This window comes from Mustela lutreola, chromosome 14 (assembly GCF_030435805.1).
Source record: "Mustela lutreola isolate mMusLut2 chromosome 14, mMusLut2.pri, whole genome shotgun sequence".
Lineage (NCBI taxonomy): Eukaryota > Metazoa > Chordata > Mammalia > Carnivora > Mustelidae > Mustela > Mustela lutreola.
Window position 1 is genome coordinate 9664651 of NC_081303.1, and position 16845 is coordinate 9681495.

Sequence of the window (16845 nt, forward strand, 5' to 3'; positions counted from 1 at the left end):
TTTTTTACCTTTTTCTCCATTTTCCAGATTTTCTCTAATGAACATGTGTTACTTTTATAATCAACAATAAATATAGAATGTTATGAAATCATCAAAGAAATTTAAGAAACATCATGAGTTCAGAGTTTCACCTTGTTCAGAAAACTTACCCTTCCTGAGACTCAGTTTCCTTCTCAGTAAAATTGTGAATTTGGCCTAACTGGTTTCTGCCTTTCCAGATGTGATTTTTAAGAAGAAAAGGAAAAAATAAAAAACAGTCACTTCAATATTATTTTCTAGTTTGGAGAGGCTAGAAACCATAGTAGTTAGGAGCCACAATTTGAGTTAAATTTTGAAATGGTTGATCATGAGCAACCTTCTCTCTAAATCCTCTGGAGTCCGTTACCTCATCTGTTAGGTAAAATAATTGGCGTAAAATTCCAGAACATAGCAAGCATTTGAAATATGATTGCTCTAATTTTGAGTTCATTGTCTAATATATTTTACAAATTTCTTCTCTTTATCACCTTTACTATAGTTAACTTTAGATTAGCCTCCATGTAAGGAAAAGGGAGCCATGCCATCTATTAAGCAGCACAAAGTCTTAACTTAATAGAAGATCAAACTAGAAGTAGCGTTAGAGGTCATTCTGATCCATTAAGTCAATAAGATTTAGCCCAGAGAAGTGCCATGTCTTGTACCCGAGGTACAGTTGGTTGGTGTGAAAGCTGGTACTGGGAACTATGCACGTTTTCTGATTTTCAGTTCAAGGCTTTGTGTTCTAATTTAGATCCACAATAGACTAAACTCTTGTCAAGGGCGGCCCCACCACCAGGGCACTCTCCCCATGGACTCTGTGGGCTGTGACGACACCCCCAACTCCAACACCCAGCACCTGAATGTCAGTCCTCCCCATAGGACGGCTCAGGCAGAGGAAACCTTGACTCTACTTCTACTAGACTCTGACGAGACTAGTGCCCGCCCAAGATGAGCCTCAAGGGGGAAACTGAGTGCACATACCAATCAATGACTATAGTAAGCTTCTAGTTAAAAAGAAGGAAAAGTCGGGGCGCCTGGGTGGCTCAGTGGATTAAGCCACTGCCTTCGGCTCAGGTCATGATCTCAGGGTCCTGAGATCGAGTCCTGCATTGGGCTCTCTGCTCAGCAGGGAGTCTGCTTCCCTCTCTTTCTCTCTGCCTGCCTCTCTTCCTACTTGTGATCTCTGTCTGTCAAATAAATAAATAAAATCTTTTTTAAAAAAATTTAAAAAAAAGAAGAAGGAAAAGACAAGCCCTTAAGCACTTTCCACTCCTTCCACCAGAACAAAACAAAGCAAAAACAAACAAACAAACAAAAACGGGAAATAATGCAGTTCTTGGGACAAGTCCTATCTTCAGTTTTTGTGGTCGTAGTTTAACTTGATAGGCGTCTGGTGGCCTACCTTCCCCAGATATATTCCCCTACCAACTTAGTGTTTCCAGTATTAGAATCGGATCCTTTGAATGAAAGTCTTATCTTCGGGACACTGATGTATTACTTGAAAATGGCGACTCTTCTGGTTCCATAGAAACACCCAAGGCGAAGGCAGAGTGGGCTGCCAGTCCAGCAGGGGTAGAGATCTAGGGACAATCACCAGGATGTGGTTCCGAAGCCAGGCACAGAAGTGACCAGACATCCGGGATGGTTACACAGAACCCAACTTCACAAAGGACTGACCTGTTGGTCAGGCAACTGATGTTTGATCGTTGCGGGGCTGTGGGGCATGCCCCTGTAGGGAAAGGAGTGTTCCTGTCCACCATTTAGGGTAGCCACTTTACAGGACCCAGTGCCTGTTAAGCATAAAATAAGAGCAAGTAGAGGTGGGCGGGAATTCTCGATGCTTCTCCAAGGTGATGAACCATGGAGCCCCAGCCACACACCAGATACTCCTCCACCCCCCACTCCCCACCCCCAACCAGTATCGCACCCAAACCATAGCCGTTGCTTTTCCTGAACTTTGGACAGAACTTATCCATTTCTGCTAACCACTCATTGAAGAAGGCCCATTATAATCAAGTTTTTAACCCGAATATGGAATCACAATACATTATGATTATATAGTTTCAATCCCCTCATTTAAATGTGATTAATCGGGGCGCCTGGGGGCGCACAGTGGGTTAAGCCTCTGCCTTTGGCTCAGGTCATGGTCTCAGGGTCCTGGGATGGAGCCCCACATCGGGCTCTCTGCTCAGCAGGGAGCCTGCTTCCTTCTCTCTCTCTCTGCCTGCCTCTCTGCCTACTTGTGATCTCTGTCTGTCAAATAAATAAATAAAAATCTGTATTAAATAAATAAATAAATAAATGTGATTAATCATGGTGATCCCATCAAGTAAGGCTACATCCTACTAATAAATGATTGGGTTTAGATGTTCCTAAATCTCACCCAACATCTAATATTTTTCACACCTATAGCTGCTCATTTCATATATTTTATAGTTCAAAAATACCCATGTTCGGGTGCCTGGCTGGCTCAGTCCGTAGAGCGTGTGACTCTCAGTCTCTGGGTCTTGAGTTCAAGCCCCACATTAGGAGTAGAGATTACTCAAAAAAAAAAAAAAAAAAAAAAGGAAAATAAAATAAAATTTAAAGATATACATGTTTATTATAACATTCAGAAAACATTAATAAAAAAAGAATTGAAATTACCCATAGTGTCACACTCAGAGATAATCATGCAGACTATTCCAGATCTACACAAAATGGAATGAATAGTATTTTTTCAAAGATTTTATTTATGACCTCGGCGGAAGGCAGAGGCTTTAACCTCTTGAAACCCTTTTTTCCCTAGTTTATTGGGATAGTGTTGACATATAACATTGTATTCTTTTAGGGTGTACAACATAATGATTTAATATATGTACATATTGTGAAATGATTATTACAATAAATTTTGTTTATATCTGTCACTGCATAGAGCTGTAAATCTTTTCACTCATGATGAAACTCTTAAGATCTATTGTCTTAGCACCTCCCAAATACACAATACAGTATGATTAACTATAATCACCATACAGCACATTATATTTCCAGAACTTTCTGGAAGTTTATCCCTTGTGACCTCCTTCCCCCTGTTTTCCCCATCCCCCAGCTCTGCCTCTGGCAACCAGCATTCTGTTCTCGATGCATTTGTTGTTTTATATTCCACATTTAAGTGAGATCATACAGTACTTGTCTTTCTCTATTTGACATTTCACTTGGCACAATGTTCTCAAGGTCCATCCCTGTTGCAGCAAATGGTAGGTTTTCCTTCTTTTCGTGGCTGAAGAGTATTCCATTTTATACGCATACACACCATCTCCACCCATTCATCCGTCAATGACCACTTCGATGGTTTCTGTGTCTTGGCCTTTGCCAATAACACCACAATGAACGTGGGGGTGCAGCTATCTGTTTGAGATAGGAATTTCATTTTTTTTTTCTGATAAACATCCAGAAGTGGAATTACTGGATCATATGATAGCTCTATTTTTCATGTTTTGAGAACCCACATACTTTCCACAGGGCTGCATTCCTGCCAACAGTGCACGAGGGTTCCTTTTTTTCTTTTTTCTTTCTTTCTTTCTTTCTTTTTTTTTGCCAACACTTCTTATCTCTTGCCATTTTGACAACAGCCATTCTAAGGGCTGTGAGCTGATATGATAGCTCAGCGTGGTTTCCATTTGCATTTCCCTGGCAATTAGTGACTTGGAGCCCTCTTCATGAACCTGTTTGCCCTCTGTACATCTTCTTTGGAAAAACAATGTCTATTCAGATTCTCTGCCCATTTTTTAATCATACTGTATTTTTGCTATTGAGTTGAAGGAGTTACTGAGGTATTTTGGATATTAAGTCCTTATCAGATCTATGATGGGCAAATATTTTCTGCCATTCTGCAGGCTGCCTTCTTTTTTTTTTTTTTGCTTCCTTTACTGTGCAATAAAAGCTTTTAAATTTGATGTAGTCCCATTTATTTTTGTTTTTGTTGCCTTTCCTTTTGGTGTCAAATCCAAAAAAAAAAATCCTTGCCAAGATTGATGTTAAGGAATTTACTCCCTATGTTTTCTTCTAAGAGTTTTATGGTTTTAGGTCTTATCTTCATGTCTTTAACCTATTTTGAGTTGAGTTTTGTGTATGTTATAAAATAGTTTTATCTGTTGCATGTGGCTTTCCAGTTTCCCAACACTACTTATTGAAGAAACTATCCTATCCTTTCCCCAATGTATACTTTTGGTTCCCTTGTCATAAATTAATTGACTACATCGATGTGGGTTTATGTCTGTGTTCACTGTTCTGTTCTGCTGATCTATGTGTCTATTTTTATTCCAATAGTATACTGTTTTGATTACTGTAGTTTATAATATGAAATCAGGAAGGATGATATCTCTTCTATGTTCTTCTTTCTCAAGATTGCTTTGGCTATTTTGGTCTTTTATGGGTCAAATTTTAGGATTCTTTGTTCTAGTTCTATGAAAAATGTCTGGAATTTTGATAGGGGTTGCATTGAAAATGTAGGTTGCTTTGATAGTATGACCACTTTAGCAATATTAATTCTTCCAACTCATGAGCACAGACTATCTTCCCATCTATTTGTGCTTTTTCCCATTTCTTTTATCAATGCCTTACAGCTTTCAGATTACAGTTCTTTCACCTGGTTAAATTTACTCCTAAGTATTTTATTGTTTTGATGCAATTGTAAATGGGATTGTTGCCTTAATTTCTCTGATAGTTCCTTGTTAGTGCATAGAAATCCAATAAATTTTTGTATATTGATTTTGTACCTGCAACTTTACTGAATTCCTTTATTTTTTTTTAATTTTTTGAGATTTTATTTATTTATTTGACAGAGAGAGACACAGCGAGAGAGGGAATACAAACAGGGGGAATGGGAGGAGAAGCAGGCTTCCCACTGAGCAGGGAGCCCAACACAGGGCTTGATCCCAGGGCCCTGGGATCATGACCTGAGCTGAAAGCAGATGCTTAACAACTGAGCCACCCAGGAGTCCATACTGAATTCCTTTATTAGTTCTAACAGGTTTTTTTGTGGAGTCTACATACAATGATGTTATTAGCAAATAGAGACAGTTTACTTCTTTTTTTCCTATTGGGATACCCTTTATTTCTTTTCCTTGCCCAATTGCTCTGGATGGGACTTCCAAAACTATGTCGAATAAAAGTGGTGAGGGTGAGCATCCTTGTCTTATTTCTGATCTTAGAAGAAAAGCTTACAACTTTCAACCTTTGAGTATGATGTTAGCTGTGAGCTTGTCCTATACGGCCTCTCATTACACTGAAATATGTTCCCTTGATACCCACATTGTTGACAGTTTTTTAAAAATCACAAATAGATGTTGAATTTTGTCAAAAATTTTTTTGCATCTATTGAGATGATTGTATGGTTTTTATCCTTCAATTTGTTAATGTGGCGTATTTTGTTGATTGACTTACAGATGTTGAACCATCCCTACAGCCCAGGAATAAATCCCACTTGATTATGGTGTATGATCCTTTTAATGTATTATTGAATTCAGATTGATAATATTTTATTGATTGAAACCTTGTTCTTTATAATAGTTTTGAGATCATTCACATCCCATACAACTCATCCATTTAAAGTGTTCGATTCAACTGAAACCTATGTTTAGACCTAACTCTGTATTGTAGACTCTTTCCCGTCTCAAAATTTATAATTCTACAGCACCACTTTTAGCGGTGGTAGGGTACTCTTATATATATTCATTTTATAAATAAAATGTAGGTAGGGTACTCTTATATATATCATTTTCTAAATAATCCCCCTTTTTTTCACATGAAGATTGTATCCATTCCTTTATGATCATAAAATACGTTGGTGAGCTTTCTAGGAGCTAAGTCTTTGCTGACTTTCCTACTTTCTGGAATTGCTGTGACAAGGTATATGCACATTTTAGGGATATCAATACTCATCACCAAAGTATTCTCCCACAAGTTGCCCAGTGAATGTGTATTCCCAGAATTGCATGAAGCTATTCCCTCATTACACACTGATTCTTCTTTATTTTTACCTTTAGAGGGTAGTTATCTGAGTGGAGCTACAGGAAAGTTATAACTGATTTCAGTTATACTGAAAAATTACAGTGGGAAAGGGTATTGGGGAGATCTGGAGTATAGGAAGTAGCCACACATGAGCAGACCCTACAGAAGTTTTGATGCAGGTCACCTTCTGTAACCTGTGACTGGACAGGAGGAGGGATATTAAAGCAGGGGAGCAGGGAACCAGGATCCCCGAGCCACCCACTGAAAACTGCTGGGCTGACCCTGGAGCTATGGAGTCTTGCCAATGGCATCTCGGTAGCCTCCTGGCCATTTCCAGAGAATGGATCTCGGCTGATGAGAACATGGAATGCTTTTCTTCTACTGGGTGGTCAGTAAGCTCTTTCTATTTTCATTTAGACCTCTCATAGACTTGACAATCCCACCCCAGAGAGAAAGTCTGATTCAGCCTCAACTAGACCAACAAACTCTCATTCGATATATTTGTTTCCGAAGACATTCAAAGCCTGCTGAGGCATGGTATAAAGAAACCACCTACCAAAGAAACTATTCTCTGCCATTTTACAAGATCGGTAAGTCAGGTCAACCGCTCTTACTCTCTGAGATCAACCTCCCCTCAGATGAGCCTTTCTCGTGGGTTCGCTGCCATCAGGGACCAGTCAAACTGGGGGAAAGCATTCATGTGTGCCTAGTGCAGGAAGAATTTTGAGACTGAACCAAGGCTGCTTCCTCCTCTCCTCTTTTTTCTAGCTCCTTATGGAATCATGGATAAAAATGCACAAATGTTCTTGGTAGGAAGCATACTCAAGTGTGACTACATCTCACTGAGCCCCTTTTCCTCAGCAGATTCCTTATTGTGCCTAAACGTATTATTGAGGGAAATTTTTTTTCTTTCTTATGCTCCCATTTTAAATGGCTTTATGACAATTATTTGACATTTGAAGACATATTTCAAAGATTCTAATTTCCGTCTATGTTGCAACATGTGTGAATATGAACAACCAAGCCCCCACACCATGTGACCCTGGAGGTACACACGTGGGCACCGATGTAGACATTACTTGTATTCCTGTTGTCATTGATGCTTTGAATTTTAGCAAGTGGGAGGAGTTGCTGCATTGACAGACTTTCTAAATGAGCAAATCTCACCATTTCTGGGGGCTCTTACACTGTGGCAGACACATATTTTGTTCCCCTAAGAGCTTTTAAGGTAAGTGTTATTACTTACCCCATTTTACAATAAAGGAGATCAAGTTGCAGATTTGCAATTAATTAAGCAGCCTCAGATCACAGCGCAGTAGGTGGGAGAAGCAGAATTCAGACCAAAGCCATTTGAAATGTAGAATTCTGTGCTTGATCCTTAAGCAGTACTGCCTTTGTCACAGCTGAGAGTCATTTGCATTACTATTTATTTAATAATTTTCTTTCTTTTTGCTTGAACAAGAACAAGGAAATGCATAGGACAGGGGGGTTGGCGGCTGGGGGTGAGAAGGATAGGCCCTTCCTTCTGTTCTCCCCTGTAAAGGGCAGAGGCCTAGATGGAGTGCTGGGCCAGAGATGGGGCTCAGGTCCCAAGGGAACCAGGAATCACAGCAACCAGGAAGACGGGAAGCAGATGGAACCAGGCATTCTCCAGACAGTGGAGCCACGGAGAGGGGCAGTAGAGGAAGCCGGATGGGGCGGAAATGGGCAGGAGGCATCTGGCTGACGAGGTTACCAGCCGTGAAGAGCTGGGGTCTGGGAGGGGAGAGGATTGGAGGCTGAGAAGGGAGCGGAGAGGAGAGGGAGCTGGTAGCTGAGATAAGCTCGTTTAGGGAAGGAGGTGCCAGGAGGGAGTGAGGGATGGTGCAAGTGGGCATCCCCCAGGGGGCCCCGGGAGGGCGCTATTAAAGAAGGTTGGAGTGGGTGGGAGTGCCCGTTAGGGGCTGAAGGGTGAGGCCTGGGTGGGGGAACAGAAGCCTCCAGGTACTGAGCAGCTGGAAAGAATTGGTGGTCAGGAGGTGTCAGTGGGGATCCTGTCCCCACAAAACTGGCTAAGCAGCGCTTGCCCTTCCAAGACTGACTGAGTAGGAAATCGTCTCCCCTGCCACGTGGGAGTTTGGGTGAGCCTTGAGTTACCAAAACGATAGTAAACAGGACCTTCTTTACAACAGCTCTGCTATGAGGGACTCCAGTTAGACGGACATAGAAGGTTTTCTCCCGTGCTTGTTTTAGACAATTCCTAATTCTTTCCAAACCTACAGCCCCAGGTGAGTGTTTAGCAAAGGGGTTTGATATTTACCATCTCCTGTGTCCCTAGCACCATGCTGGGTGCCAGGGGGAGGAGGCAAACACAAGTCCAAGTCCACGGGAAGTTCCCAGTCTGATCGGGAAGATGAAGAAACCATCAGCCTATCACTGAATGATTGAGAAGCAACTAGCAGAGTAGGAAGATGGGTCTAGAACATGAGGCCATGGGGACCCCAGCTGGGCCCCACTGGATGAGGTCTGAGGCAGAGAAGTGGTGCACACTGCAGACAGGGACCCTGCAGCTAGAGGGGTGAGCCTTGTGGAGGGTGGGGGGGGGGGCGGGGGGCATGCCAGACACGAGGACGCTGGCCTGTCTGGACCAGGCAGGAGGAGGAGGGAGTGGGGGATCCCATGCAGTTGGCAGAGTAGGACAGAATGGCTGGAACTGAAGAGGAGTTAAGAAGGGAGTCTGGAAAGTTTCATTGGGACCCATCAAGGAAGAGCCCAGGCAGCCTCGGAGGCTGTTGGTGGGTCGGCCTGCTCACGATGGGTTGGAGAAGGCACGACTACGTTGGCAGTCAGGCAGGATGGAGCTGTGGAAGCGTGGGCAGGACTCGGGCCTTGGGGGCCGCTGGCCTGCACATTCTAGCTCTGCAGTGTTGAGCAAGACACTCAGCTCCTCTGAACTTGCCTGTGCCTGTGTAGAATGGAAATTCAATGTCTGCATTTTAGGATAAATTTTTACTATTTAAAGTATCTGTCCTGTGCCAAGAACTGTGCTAAGGGGTATACACACATGTGTCCACACTCGTGGTTGCCGTGAGTCCTAACACCGTGAAAAGAGGTATTATTATTTACTGCATGTAGCAGAAGAGAAAACTGAGTCTTAGAGACTTCAGGAAACTTCCTCAAGCTGATAAGTCGTCCATTCAGGTCATCCAGATTTGTTGCACTCCCAACCCTTGCTCTTGAATTGAACTGAGGAGGCTTCGTGGGAAATGGGAAGAAGACTCACGTGGTGTAGGATCTGGAGTGGGAAAGGTGGTATTAAGAGAGAATTCATGAGAGAGAAGAGAGAAATTAAAGCTCATTGCTATCCACGTCTGGCACAATTGTCGGTGCCTCTGATAGAAAGCACCGTTTTCGGCAGAAGTGTCAAGTTGGCATCCACAGACAACTGGAATGAGGTGCTGGACGGCACAGGCAGGAAACTTAAGATAGGAACAGGGTCCAACAGTCCCCTCCCCGGGGAGGTCTGAGGCCTAACCCATTCAAGAGGTAATTTATGTTGAAATATTCATGGCTCCAGTCACTGAACCACAGATTGAGTGCACATTTGTTATCTTTCCTGGAGTAACGTAGCATTCCAAGGCCTAGTGACTTAGAAGATGAATGATGATGATATCTATCTTTTAGCTGGGCAGTTCGGGCTCAGGTCTTTCAAGGGGTCAGCCAGATGTCAGTGAGCCCTCTATCATCTGAAGGCTTGACTGGGGCCGGAGGACCCATGTCCAAGGTGGCTCATTCACACGGCCGTCACTCATATGCTGGCTGGTGATGGGGGTCTCAGTGCCTTTCCGAGAGGGCTCCCCACAGGGGTGCCATGGGTTCTGCCCCAGAATGGCCAAACTGCAATGCCTTTTATGACCTAGGCTCAGAAGTCACACACTGTCACTTCTGAGGTGTCCTACCAGTCACACACAGCCAACCCTAAGGCAGTGTGCCAGGGGATGATACAAGGCACGGATGCCAGGGGGTGAGAATTACTGGGATCCATCTTGGAAGCCGGCAACCGTGAGATGATTCGCTCATTGGCACCCATTATGAACTAGACACTGTATGTCTGGTGGGAGTTGACAAGATACCTGCTCTCAAGAAGCTGACATTCTTTGGGGAGGGGGTGAGGTACAGAGCATAATCAAGGACATTTTTTAAAAAATTATAGACTGGGGGCGCCTGGGTGGCTCAGTCATCAAGCATCTGCCTTTGGCTCAGGTCATGATCCCAGAGTCCTGAGATCAAGCCCCGCATTGGACTCCCTGCTTTGCAGGGGCCTGCTTCTTCTTCTCCCAGTCCCTCTGCTTTGTTCCTTCTCTAGCTGTGTCTCTCTCTGTCAAATAAATAAATAAAAATCTTTAAAAAAAAATTATAGACTGTAGTAGGGCTGTAAGGGAAATAAGCAGGGTGATAAGTGCGGCTAAGGGAAATTACTTTTAATAGTGCTGTCAGGGGAAAAAAAAAAAACCTCTATACGGTTTTAGCTGAGCCCTGGAAAATAGCAATGAGTCACATGAAGAGCATTTAAAGGAGCAGAAAGCGTGAAAGCTTGAAAGCAGGAAAGGCCTCAACGTGTTTGAGGAACAGAAAGGAGACAGCAGAGCTGGTGTGTAGTCAGTGAGGGTATGCGTGGTAAGACGCCCGGGTTCCAGTCCAAGCCCAAAGGGAAGATCTGAACGGGTTTCCAAGAGAGGGGGGCCCTGTCGTTTGTATTTTTAAAAGATCACTCTGGCTGCTGCTAAGACCCTGTTTGGAGATGAACAGGAGGCAGGGCAGGCAGGCCAGTGAGGGAACCGTTTACTAGTTTAGAACAGAGATGATGGCAGCTTGGAGCAGCGGGGAAGACGAAAAAGAATGAATGGATTCCAGAGATATTTTGGAGGTGACATCAGTGGGGCTTGGTGATAGATCTGCTGTCGAGAGCACTTTGATTCATTCATCTGTGTTCTTTCAGTAAATAATTGGAGAGCCTACGTGGATGGCAGGCATTGTGCAAGGTTTTGGCAATACCACATCAAGCAAAAATAGACACAAAGTCTCTATGTTCAGGAGGCTTCAGTGGGGAACGAGGAGAGAAAGAAGCATACAATTTCACCTGCCATACATGCTAGGAAGCAGAGTTTATGTGATGCCGTAGGAGCACTTAACGAGTCAGAAAGGGACAACAACAAGTCTCTGAGGAAATGATGAGCTAGAAGTTCACCAGGGAAGGAGTCTGGGAAGAGCTTCCCCGCAAGTAGGGCATGTGCAAAAGCCCTGTGGTACGGGCGTGACATATTTGAGGAACTAAAAAAAAGTACCAACGAAATAGACGAAAGCACTGAAGTCAGGAAGGGTGGAGCTGGCTGAGGCTCGAACAAAGAGAGGGTCTACAGGTCATTTTCAGCTGTGACAACTCTGGGCTGAGATTAATGGGAAACCAGCCAAAACTCTGGAAGGAGGACAGAGGTGACATGATTAAAAACACATTTTGAGAAGATTGCTCTAACCGTGGAGAAGGAAAAGGAGGCAGGCTGGGGAGTCGGGTGGGGCAGAGATCGAATATGGTGAGTCAGGAGGCCATGGCAACGGTTAGGCTAAATGTTCTTGACCTCAGTGACATCACTTTTCGCAATCCCAATGCCCAGGACAGACCCAGACCGTTCAAACCAGGATCTCCCGCTGGGAGAGGGTGGTCCTAGGCATCAATACCTTAAAAAACTTGCCAGATTAATCCCACCATGCAGCCAAGTTTAGGAAGCAGTGGTTTGTGGCTGATGATAGCTGGGAACAGTGGAGAATTGGATGGATTTGCCAGATACTTGGTTGGCCATTGTTTTGTAAACAACAGTCAGGCAGGCAAGACCCAGGAGAGAGAGGTCATAAATCTGAGCACTGAGAGCAAACACAGCAGGGGCTCAGTCAAGCATTGGTTTGAACCAGGAAGCTGACTCTTGAAGGAGTCTTTTGGGGGAAGGGCTCCTCACAGAGTAAGATGGATGGTAATTTGTGTATCAAGGTGGTGGGTTTTTTTCCCTTGACCATCTGACCAGTCTTTGGGATCAGATTTTAAAGGCAGGGCTTAGGACTGATTTGCATTTCATGGTCAGTTCTTATTTCTTTTTTGGGAATTGGTGAGAAACAGATTAAATTGAGATCAAGATAGATCACAGTTATTACGCAAGAAGTTCTTCTTCAGTAAAAAAATGTTCTTTAGAGAACATTTAGGCAACGCAGACTATGGGCAAGACACAGTGTAAGAAATGAAGACTTTGTCCTCAGAGAACTTGAGCTTGGGAGGATTAGGATGGCCCCTCAGACAAAAATTGTCCTTGTATTCCTCATCCTGGCACCAAATACTTAAAAGAACTCATTCTTCAAAAATAAAATGTATGTTCTCAATAGCAGTGTGACCCTTAGATTCTCTGAACTTCCATTCTCTCATCTGCGAAAGGATAAATATAGTATCTACCTAAGAGAACTGAGATATCCATGTAAAGACTTTAGCATTCTGCCTGTAACATTTATAACCCTTCAAAAAAAAAAGTTAGCCATTATATTATTACTGATCAAAGAATCAGCACATGCCAAAAAACAAAAACAAAAAACCCAAGGCAATGGAATTGTATCATACATAGGAATTAAGTTCTAAAACCAAGGCCTAAAGTAATAATCACATAGAATCAAAGTTATCCTTGAAAATCTCTTAAATTGTTCAAAGTGAAAATATTAAATGATATTAAATTATTAAAGTAGCTGGAGTAAATGGGATTCAGCAAGTTGGTTAAATTTTCTCTGTAGTTCTAAATTAATTATTCATTTTGTTTTTCGATGATGACTTCCAAAGATGTCACCCCCACAATTCCACAAGAACAATAATTTCACTTTATCAAATGGTAAGGAAATCCCAAAGATCATTTCACACGTCCTCTCCATAGTATTCCCTACCCCAAATTTGCATAGCATTTCTCAGGCTCGATAGCATCTACTGTCTGTGGGCATGGAGGTTCAGAAGGAATCCCCACAAAAGTCTGTTGAATTTACCTTGTTAAATGAATGGGTCATTCCGCTCCACGGCAACTCTGACCAAGGATCACTGAGGCTGGTGAATGGGATTCCTCACACTCCTAAGCCACTTAGATATATTTCCCTGAAACACAGTGAAACCCTCCAGAAGGTCAGAGTTGCTATGTTAACCCCACAGTAAGCCTCGGGAAGTCAAATGGTTACTTACTACGGACAGGTACACACTTTACTAAATACGATTTTAAAAAATCCTTCCAGGGATGGCATTTCTGGTCATACTCCGGGGTTCAATGAAACGTTATCTATTCTTAATTTCAAGAAATGTTTGCGTCTTCGGTGCTATTGACGTGCTGTGGCCAGTGGAAAAGAGCAGGGAAAAGATCAGGGACTTTAGGGCCAGACAATCCTGGGTTGGGTCCCCTCACAATCCTATAAACTTGGCCAAGCTCATTCATCTTTCTTGGATGGTGAAACTGTGGGCGGGTCTGTGAGGATTACTGTGGATATTAACCTAAGTAAAACACTGAACACAGTGCACAGCACCACACATAATATATTTGTGTTACGCTGGTATCATTGAAACGCTCTTGCTTTTTGGTTCATCAAGATGGTTGACGTATTTAACCCCCAGCCCTCCTTGAAAGCTCACCTTTGGACAGCAGAACTGTCTGTGACTGTAGATAAGAGGTTATAAAGTACAAGGGAACTCCAGTGGGTATGATTTTAGGGATGGTAATAACCGAAGTTTGACACATACATCATACAAAATGATCTGTTAATAATGTAGGGTTTAAAGGGTATGGGGTTCTAAAATTAGGATGTCAAATGCCAATTTATATGGCTGATTTAATTTTATTTACATTTGGGCCTAATTCAACGGTCTCCCTATTGATCAGAGATCGAAACACAGAAATAATCTTTTTTTGAGTTTCAAGTCCTTTTCTCCCCATCTCTTACATATTATATTCATTTGTCTTAAATCCACCAAATTATTTTGTTATTGTACATAATTGTTGTTGACCATATGTTAAAATTTAGGAGTGAATGGTCTTAAAACTAATCATTAATTTGTTTTAAATTTCAGATTGGGACCAGAAATTAGCCACAATTTCATCAAATCCTAGACCACTAAATTCACTGCCAGAGTTCTACTGTTGTGAAGACAGGCTGTTTTGAAAGAAAACCTTTTAAATTAACGTAACAATGGCATTTGGTCAAAACAACATTCAGAGTTCCTAGTTGACCCCTTTAGATTAAAATAATAACCGAATAACTTTTGACTTAAGTGTGTATCCAGATCGACTTTTGACTTAAATGTGTATCCAGATGGCTACCATCCTGAAATATTTACCTGTTGCAAATTCTTTTCAGAATTAGGTGATCAACCTAGGGCAGGGAATAAAGAGTCAAGTTTAAGAGAACCTGCCATCTGTTCGCACATCAGCCCCAACAGCAGTCTCATTGCCGATGCTGACAAACCATCTTACATATAATCCAGCAGTTATACGGGGGACCAGGTAAGAATATTATCCGTTCAATAATTGCATCACTCACTGCTGGAAAAAAAAAGTAAAAGATCTTGGGGATGTAGCCAAGAAGGAAGACTGCCAACACCACAGACCCTAAAGTTGCTGTGGATGTAGTGACCTATGAGACTGGTAAAATACAAAAGGACTAATTTAAAGTCTATACACAGAGAGTGAATACGCCTATCTGAACAATTGGGCATCAATTCCTCCAGCAAAAAACTAGAGGGTCTTTTCTAAAGAAATGAAGGATCCTGAAGAAAAGAATCCTACATTCTGGCCCTTAGTAACTCCCCAACATACAAGTTGGTTCCCCACTCAACACCCCAAAATGAAGCCTACCAGTTGATAAACTTCCCCCAGGAACACAATTTCTGGTTGTGTTCCATTGCCATGGTCTCAGATGTGAAGAGCTAACCATCACCTGAGAGTTGGAAAAACAATGTAACATGAAAGACAAAGACCAAAATAAAGAGAAGAAATGATGCCAGAGGAAACAATTCAGGGAACACCAAGGAACCTAAACAAAGCTAACAGAGTAACATTGTCATCTGACAAAGGATGCCTCAAAATAATGACATCCACTAACATGAACGATCTTTCCAAAGCTCTTGGAAATGAAAACTATGATTGCTAAAATTAAAAATCTGACAGCACTGGAAGAAAAATCTGAAAAACTCTTTATGGAATAGAAAGGCAAAGAAGATTTTTGTTGTAAAAGAGACACAGAGGGGCACCTGGGTGGCTCAGTCTGTTAAGTGTCTGCCTCTTGGTTTCCGCTCAGATCATGAGATCAAGCTCCACATCAGGGTCCACACCCAGAGGGAAGTCTGCTTGAGATTCTGACCCCCTTCTTCTCCCTCCCAACTGCTGTTCCCCACCCCCACTCAAGTGCGCGCTCTCTCTCTTGCTCTCTCTCTCTCTCACAATAATCTTTTTAAAAATAAAAATAAAAAAAAATAAGAGATAGAACAATAAATTAGGGGGTCCATCATCTGACTAATAAGCATCCTAGAGACAGAACAGAAAAAATAAGAGAAAATCATCAAGGGACCAGAAACTTCTCATATGCAGGGGTTTATGCTGTGGCCTCACACACGAAAACACAGAGAATTAAAATAACCAACTTTCAGTTTCACTGATATTCTCTGTTGTTTTCTAGTCTCTATTTTGTTTCTCTTCACTCTCATCTTTACTATTTCCTTCCTTTTACTGGTTTTGGGTTTAGGTTGCTTTCTTTTTTTAGCACCTTAAGGTGTAAAGTTAGGTTGTCAATGTGAGACCTTTAACTGTCTTCAGTTTCTTGAACTGAACTGCCCATGCTTGCAACATCCCATGGTCTTACTGTTGGGCCTTCCTTGTCATTCATCTTTAAGTGCTTCCTGATGCCCCTTGTGATTTCTTCCTTGACCCACTTGTTGAGAGTGTGTTTTTAAATTTCCATTGTTGGGTGCCTGGGTGGCTCAGTGGGTTAAAGCCTCTGCTTTCAGATCAGGTCATGATCCCAGGTCCAGTGATTGAAACCCGCATCGGGCGCTCTGCTCAGCAGGGAGCCTGCTTCCACCTCTCTCTCTCTCTGCCTGCCTCTCTGCCTGCCAAATAAATAAAAGCTTAAAAAAAAAATACAGTGTGGTGATTTAGTAAATTTAAAAAACTGTGCAACCATCACCATAATCCAATTTTAGAACATTTCCATCACCCCATAAAAATTATTTGTGCCAGGAGCGCCTGGGTGGCTCAGTCAGTTGTCTGAATTTGGCTCTTGGAGTCCTGGGATCCAGCCCTCCACTGGGCTCCCTGCTCAGTGGGGAGTCTGCTTGTTGTTCTGCCCCCTCCCCAGAGCTTGTGATCTTGCTTTCTCTCTGTCTCAAATAAAATCTTAAAAAATTCTTTGTGCCCATTTGCAGTCACTCCCCATTCCTGCCCCCAACCTCACAAATCTATTCTCTGTCTCTATTAAATTGCCTTTCCTGGACCTCTCATGTAAGTGAAATCATGGGATATGCCGTCTTCTGTATCTGGCTGTTTTCATTTACTGTAATGTTATGAAGTCATACCAGGGACTTCATCCCCTTTTTTGCCCATTATATAGATATACTCCCTCTTCTTCATTCATCTGTGCAGCATTTGTAAGTCTGTGTGGACGTATCTTTTCATTTCTCTTGGCTAGACACCTAGGAGTGGAGTTTCTAGATATTTTGCATTTATAATTACTTTTTAGAAGAACCTTCTAAAATGCACCAGTTTACACTCCTACCAGCAATGTATAAAGGGTTCCTAT

General features: G+C 42.4%; 1 protein-coding gene across 4 annotated transcripts in view; it reads left to right on the forward strand.

Moving 5' to 3' along the window:
• SPMIP3 (sperm microtubule inner protein 3) overlaps positions 1-14650 on the forward strand; it is a 29812-nt gene extending 15162 nt beyond the window's left edge. For 3 of the 4 annotated variants that reach the window (XM_059146195.1, XM_059146196.1, XM_059146197.1), the window contains 2 exons: positions 6427-6599; positions 14123-14646. In XM_059146195.1, the coding sequence (XP_059002178.1) occupies positions 6427-6599; positions 14123-14214 (265 nt within the window). In that variant the 3' untranslated portion in view covers positions 14215-14646. Of the gene's footprint in view, positions 1-6426; positions 6600-14122 lie in introns of all 4 variants that reach the window. The other variant, XM_059146198.1, reaches the window with a different exon arrangement.
• Positions 14651-16845: the final 2195 nt, after the last annotated feature.